Source organism: Primulina huaijiensis, chromosome 8 (assembly GCF_012295235.1).
Source record: "Primulina huaijiensis isolate GDHJ02 chromosome 8, ASM1229523v2, whole genome shotgun sequence".
NCBI classification, from domain to species: Eukaryota; Viridiplantae; Streptophyta; class Magnoliopsida; order Lamiales; family Gesneriaceae; genus Primulina; species Primulina huaijiensis.
Window position 1 is genome coordinate 3691717 of NC_133313.1, and position 7977 is coordinate 3699693.

At 35.7% G+C, this 7977-nt stretch overlaps 1 protein-coding gene across 1 annotated transcript; it reads right to left on the minus strand.

Moving 5' to 3' along the window:
* Nucleotides 1–5333: 5333 nt before the first annotated feature.
* On the minus strand, nt 5334–7355 carry LOC140982949 (uncharacterized). Its single transcript, XM_073449743.1, has one exon. The coding sequence runs from the start codon at nt 7353–7355 to the stop codon at nt 5334–5336; it is 2022 nt and encodes a 673-aa protein (XP_073305844.1).
* Between the last annotated feature and the right edge of the window lie 622 nt (nt 7356–7977).

Here is a 7977-nt window from a genome sequence, read left to right on the forward strand (position 1 = left end):
CTTTTAGCATAAAAAGTAATATTTTTTCATGGATGACCCAAATATGATATTCGACCCACGAAATTATCCGTGAGACCGTCTCACAAGAGTTTTTGTGTTTAGTATTTGTATATCCATGGGATAAATGATGAGATTTTTTTTCAGATTTTTTTTTTAAATAATAAAACGAGAAGAAAATTGTGATTACATTTCTCTTAAGAATTAAGAAAATTTAACCCTTTAATATCGTTATTCAATGAATTAAATAATCATCGTTCAATATGAAGATTTTTGTATGAAGAATTTATATTTGTTATTGTTGAGTGAATTATATTAATTAAAATGGAAGTTTAAAATCTCTATTAAACCTTAAGCTTCAGAACTGATTTTAAATAAGTTTAGCTAAACTTCTTATAAAATTAGCTCAAAAAAATTGGGCTTACGAGTAGTTAAGTAAAAATTACATTTTTGTCAATTTATAAACTAATTTACCGTCTTAGTTCATTAATATTCATTTTTTCAATTTCATTAATTTTTAATCGAAATATTGACATGAAATCGAAAAATAATGATGTGCGGTGATATACATTGTTGACGTATCATCTACGTTCGTACTGAAATTGAAAAAAAAAAAAATATTTCGTCTTCGATAAAAACAGCTCCTAAAGCCTAAAAGTTAGGCGTAACTTTAAGTTTCTCAGCAAATTATGGGAATTTAAACAACTTCCATAGCCAGTTTTTCTAATCATTTTTACTGAATTTAGGAGCTATATCTTTTTGACAAATTGTTTGAATAATGCTAAAGGTATAACCAATATATCGTTACAGGATATTTACAACCATTATATCACGAGATTTTATTGTTATATCGCGAGATTTTGTATTTAATATATATTGAGATTTTGAAAAATTGAATTTTTGTATTGAATTTTTTGTGTTATACAAACCGATGTACAAATATCGATGTACATGTGTAGCATCACTCAGGATGTTTTATGCCACAAAATTCTAAGGCTTATTTTTTTAAAAAAAAAAACTAATATATAGAAAATAATAATAACATGTATTAAAAATTTTTATTGAACATACGAGACTTTTGATTAGATAAGCAATATTTAATTGATTAGATAATTGTCATTTTCATTTCACGCTATTTTAATATCACAAAGTACAAGTAAAATTTTTAATTTTTCCAAAAGTAGAGTCAAATTTAGCATACCTAATAGTAGAACATGGACCTTGAAATTTAAGTCTTCAAGATTCTATGTTTTAATTTAATATAATTGTGTGATATATATTGGTTAGGCTTGCCATCAGTAAATATACTCGTAATATACTCGTCAAATTAAATACCTTTCCAAAAATCCAACTACCAAAAAGTTGGATTTTTATTATAGATTGGAATTTTAAGAATGAATATACAACAATTTTTAATTTCCACCTTATAAATCCCCTTTAACTTCGAGAATCAAGAAACCTAGAAAGAGATATTTGTCCGATCATAAATTTATTTCAATTAATACATTTGTGTTTTACGAGTTTAAGAACTTATATATATGAAAAGGATATATATATATATAGATCAATTTTTTTTTAAAAAACTAATTTCTCTTATTGATTATTATCTAAGAAAAGGTATATAAAAAAACTAATTTCTCTTATTGATTATTATCTAAGAAAAGGTGTGTATATATATATATATAGATCAATTTTTTTTTAAAAAATAATTTCTGTTATTGATTATGATCTAAGAAAAGGATTTTTTTTTTTAAAAAATAATTTCTGTTATTGATTATGATCTAATAAAAGGATTTTTTATCTTAAAAAACAAATTTCTCTTATTGATTATTATCTAAGAAAAGGTATATAAAAAAACTAATTTCTCTTATTGATTATTATCTAAGAAAAGGTGTGTATATATATATATATTAAATTTGTTTTTATTGGAATATATCGTCAATATAAACAAATTTAGGCGAAGGTTATGATTATATTTTCCTAACGAAAAGCAAGAAAATCTGATGCCGACAACCCGTGGAAAATTATAAATTAAGCATATATGAAATGATGGTTTAAGAATCAATGCACAGTATAAAGATAATAAACACTCATCTTATCTTTTCACATTTAATAATTTTAAAAAAGTACTTCTCGATTTGATCTTTGATGTTTAGGTATTTCTCAATTCAGTCTTTTTTTCTTTGTCCTTATTTAATCTTTTCTGTTTAAAAAATTTTTCTTATTCAATTATTATTCTCGTTTTACCCTTGTTTTTTATTTTTATTTATTTTTTTAAATTTGAGTACGTGACATTATTATACATATCGAACATATCAAAAAGTACAAGGCTATGCAAAGTTTCCAGCATGTATATCATGTCACGTCCCGAGACCGGGGTTAGTCGACACCGACGTTGTCTCACAATCACATAATTGCAAAACAACAAGGCTCGTAGTAATTCGCAATAACCAGTCTTTTTCATAACAAGTAATCGTCTTTACAATGCGATGGAAATAAAATGCATAAGTGAAATACATGATGAAAAATATTTAAAGGACATCATAAATTCGACTGGACTCGAATGGATTTGCTTCATCACCATCCCCAAAAGTAATCTTGCTCTTCATCCTCGATTTGTTCCTCGTTCTTATCTGAGTGGGAAAGTAAAGGGTGAGTATTTTGGGAAATACTCAGTAAATGGGGGCCGATCGTGCATAACAAATATCGAGGATATATATACAATTAAATTATCGTAATTTCAAATATTAAGCATGTTGAATCAAATACTAACAAAAGATACGAATATAGCACTGAAAATCAACTCATTTTCTATGGTTTTACTGATCAGTCCCCTATATGTTACTCCTCTAAGGGGCGAGGCCAAAGGAACGGTTATTATAACCCACCGCATCAGGGCCTAAACAAAGCATATCAAAGTGCGGAATTTCCTTTACCATTTCTAAGTCAAATCATTACAGTGCATTTCAAATAATTCAACATGCTTTCAAATATTATAACCGATATCGAACAACGAATAATTCAGGGGATTTTATATCAAATGGAAACTAATAGATTATGCCGATCGAATTTTCAAAGTCATATTTAATTTATTTTCTACATATATCATGCTCAAAAAAAAAAAATAATTGTGCTCAACTCTTTTACATAATAATATAAATATTCAAAAATCTACCTTAAAATAATTAGATAATGAATCATATTTATTAAAAGAATTTAAATATTAATAGTCACTTAAAATCAATATATTTGTGCAATTTTATATAATGGCAAAAGAAACCCACTTACCCTCCAAAGAAGATAATTGAGAATTGATGAGTTTGTGGAGAGGATTTGAAGCTTCAAGTGGCTACTGGGCCTGGGACAACAACTTGCTGTTGCACAATTCAAAGATGACAGCGAAGCTTCGTGAATTTGCTGCAAGAGGGCTCCTACGGAAATTAAAAAAATGGATAGAGATTGGCTTACTGGAAAGCTTCGGAAGTGGTGTAATCTAGACTTCAAAATGATGCGGCAAAGGTTCGAACTTCGGGCTGAATTCCGGCTTGGAGGATTGACAAAAATTGCTAACAGAACAATGAACAACATCTTGTTCGGACCGCCGCAGAAATCTCGAGATTCTGGATGAAGCTTTGGTCGCTGGAAACTTTCGAGAAAGGGCGAGGAGGTGCTCAGAAATTTGCAAGCTCTATATGGTGTGATCTCCCTTCTAGTTGGCCACAATATATATAGGGCTGTATCACCCGGCTGAAGTGCCCTTTCCATAATCCTCATTCTTTAGTTGATGTGCTTCCCTCTCAGCTGAACGTGGACTCCTTTTTGTTCAAGATACAAGTCCGAGAATCTTGCTGCATGATGAGGGAGTGATTTTGGCTTTCCTTAAGTTTGCAAGGTAATCAGCCGTATGAAACTCTTCCGAGAATGGTGCACAAACTTTCCTTCGTCAATATTGATGCATGGTCTGCACGGCTTTCACATTCTTCTCTCCTTATTGTAAGTTTCGTCCTCGAAACTTGGATTAACTTGTCCTTCGAAAAGGTAGGGATATTGGTCTCGCATCTTCTCTTCGAGTTCCCAAGTGGCTTCTCTTTCGGTATGATAAGACCATTGTACCTTGACATATGGAATCGTTCGTCGTCTTAGTACTTGGTCCATTATATCCACGATTCGGATCGGAACTTCTTTATACTTAAGTTCTTCATTCAAGTTTCCTTCAATCAAGAGTGGTTCGGTTTCAAGAATGTGGCTTGGATCCGAAACGTATCTTCTCAGTTGCGAAACGTGAAAGACATTATGGATTCTAGACATACTTGGTGGGAGTGCTAATCGGTAAGCAAGTGTACCAACTTTCTCCAGAATTTCAAAAGGTCCAACATATCTGGGGTTCAGTTTCCCTGGTTTGTTGAATCGAACCACACCCTTCGTTGGTGATACTTTCACGTACGCTTTATCTCCCACTATAAATTCCAATGGTCTCCTTTTCAAATCAGCCCAAATTTTCTGTCGATCTTGGGAAACTTTGAGTCTTTCTCTGATCATAGCAACTTTATCCGCTGTTTCTTGGATCAGTTCAGGTCCAGTAATGGCTCTTTCCCCTACTTCGTCCCAATACAGTGGTGATCGACATTTTCGACCATACAAGGCTTCGTACGGTGCCATTCCAATGCTGCTGTGATAACTGTTACTGTAAGCAAACTCAATTAAAGGCATATGTTCAGTCCAATTACCACTAAAGTCTAGAGCACATGCTCTCAAAATGTCTTCCAAAGTTTGGATTGTCCTCTCTGTTTGACCATCGGTCTGAGGATGATAGGCCGTACTGAAGGTGACCTTAGTTCCCTTGGCTTGTTGAAAACTCTTCCAAAAGCGAGACACAAACCTCGAGTCTCTGTCCGACAATATGCTGGCCGGAACTCCATGTAATCGTACGATATTATTCATGTACAATGTCGCCAGCTTGTCCAAATTATAGTTCATGCGGACAGGTAAGAAATGAGCAGAGTTTGTGAGTCTATCTACGATTACCCGATGCCATCATGACTTTGTCTAGACTTTGGTAACCCGACAACAAAGTCCATGGAGATATGTTCCCATTTCCATTGTGGAATCTCGAGAGGTTGAAGAAGTCCTCCAGGTCTTTGGTGCTCTGCTTTGACTTGTTGGCACACAAGATACTTGGAAACAAATATCGCCACATCCTTTTTCATTCCACTCCACCAGAAATTCTTCTTCAGGTCTCTATACATCTTGGTACTGCCAGGATGGATTGACAATTTTGACTTATGCGCTTCTGACATTACTTCTTGTCGAAGGTTATCGATGTCTGGTACGCACAATCATCCTTTCATCCACAAGATTCCTTTGTTATCAGTCTCGAAATATGGTGATTTCCCTTCTTTAGCTTGCTCTATCAGTTTCACCAACGCGGGATCTCTATCTTGACTTATCTTGATTGTGATTTTATTCAGTTCTCTGTAATCAATACATAATCTCATGCTTCCATCTTTTTTCTTCACAAATAGAACAGGAGCTCCCCAAGGGGATACACTTGGTCGGATTTGTTTCTTATCCAACAGCTCTTGGAGTTGATCTTTCAATTCCTTCAATTCTGCTGGAGCCATTCGGTAGGGTGCTTTTGATATTGGTGCAGCATCGGGTATCAAATTAATTTCGAATTCTACTTCTCGGTCCGGAATTACTCCAGGGAGTTCTTCAGTAAAAACATCAGGAAAGTCTTGAACTACTGGAATTTCCTCTAATGCCAGCGTAGTTTCTTCATTTACCTCGCTTATCATTGCTAGGTAAACTTTTTCTCCACTTTTCATAGCTCTCCAAGTCTGAGAAGCTGATAGGAGGGACTTTTGTTTCTTGACTTTGCCGTGGTAAATGACCGCTTCTTGGTTTGGAGCTCGAAGTTTGACATTCTTCATTCGGCAATCTATTAATGCATGATTCTTGGACAACCAATCCATTCCTAGAATGACGTCGAACTCCACCATGTTCAGTTGTATCAATTCTGCTTGGAATATGTGCTCATTGATACAGATTTTACACTTTTGGTGTACTCTATGTGTTTCTATTGTCTTACTAGTAGGAGTTGCTACTCTAAAGGGTTCGACTAGTAATTCAGGGGTAAGCCCTGGTTTTTTAGTGAACCTCTTAGATATAAACGAATGAGTAGCACTACTGTCAAACAACACATAAGCTGGCATTTCATTGATAAAAATGGTACCTGCCACGACATTGTTTGCATCATCTGCTTCTTCTTGAGTTATTGCAAACACACGAGCGTTGGGCTTATTCTCCTTTGGCTTGTTGGGGTTAGCATCAACATTTGGCTTGGTACCTCTCTTTAATGGCTCGGGACAATTAGCAATTCGATGCCCTAATTTCCCACAATTGAAACATGCCCCAGTCTGTCTGTGGCATTCCCCAGAATGACGACTATTACATTTGGAACACATCTTTGGTTCTTGGTAGGTTGGGTGGGACGAAGCACCTTGGAATGACCCATTGGACTGATTGGGTCTCTTGAATGGTTGTTTCCCTTGAGATGACTGTCCAGTAAGAGGTCGCTTATTCTTGTTCTCGTCCTCCCGACGCTTGATGTCTGTCTCAGCTCTTATTGCTGCTCCCATTAAATCAGCAAAGCTTGTAGGTTGGAAAACTGCTAAGGATGACTGGATACGACTGCTCAATCCTTTCTTGTATCTGTGCATCTTCAGAACTTCATCTGTCATGATTGTCGGGGCATAAGTTCCAAGGTCATTGAACCGGGAGTTGTAATTTACCACTGACATGTCTGGAGTTTGCGAGAAGTTCTCAAACTCACTTAGCTTCTGTAGTCTGACTTCTGCCGAGAAATACTGTTTGAGAAAGACATCTCTGAATTGTTGCCAGGTAATTGCTCCGGCAGTTGTCATGGTAGGTGAGACTGTTTCCCACCACTTGCCCGCCTTATCCTCTAGGAATGATACTACCACCTCTACTCTGAGTGCCTCGGGTATCTCTAGCAATTGCAGTTGGGTTTCCACGCTTTTCAACCAATTCTGGCTACTTTCAGGGTCGGCGTCTCCCTTGAACACTGGGCAACGGTTCTTACGAAGGGACTCATAATGATACTTGATCCCATGCTGTGCCCGTGGTGGTTGAGGCTGCTGATTACCGTTACCATTGGGGTGTCCCAAACCCTGGATGGTTGTTGCCACTATGGTGGCTATAGCCATCAAATCTGCTTGGCTCAGGCCCACTCTGGGAGGTGGATTTCCATCGGTATTCGGGTCTCCATTATCGTCGTTGCGGTTGTTAAAGTTGGCGTACCGCGGGTTACGATTGTTTCGTGGAGGTCTTCCGGCCATTTCCTACAAGTGAACAAGTTCCTAAGAGTTTGTCGCATTTCTAAAGAAGACAAGAATCGCAAATAATGCAGAGTAAAGATTGGGATTACTGGATAATAAGCAATTATTTTATTGATATCCAATTTCAAAGTGGCCATCCAATTTAAACAAGATACTAAAAACAAAATGCTGAATCAAAGGTACTGAAAGCAAGACTGAATCAAAAGAATGAATCATAAGGATATTGATACGAAACAGTGACACGCATACGAGCCATTTCCTGAAATAACGAGAGGAAATGTTTAACTGATTCCAAGATAACAAGTATCAGAAAAGCGGTCAAGGAACATTTGGTTTATACAAAACAAGGAATATTTTCCAAGGTTTCAAAAGAATGAATCGTCAATAGACAAAGTTGATTAAAAATGATTAAGCTTTTGCCAAATTTGACTTAGTCAAATTTCCTATGGCAATCTCCCATCCGGATTATGAACCTGGTGTGCTCTGATACCACTTAAATGTCACGTCCCGAGACCGGGGTTAGTCGACACCGGCGTTGTCTCACAATCACATAATTGCAAAACAACAAGCCTCATAGTAATTCGCAATAACCAGTCTTTTTCATAACAAGTAATCGTCTTTA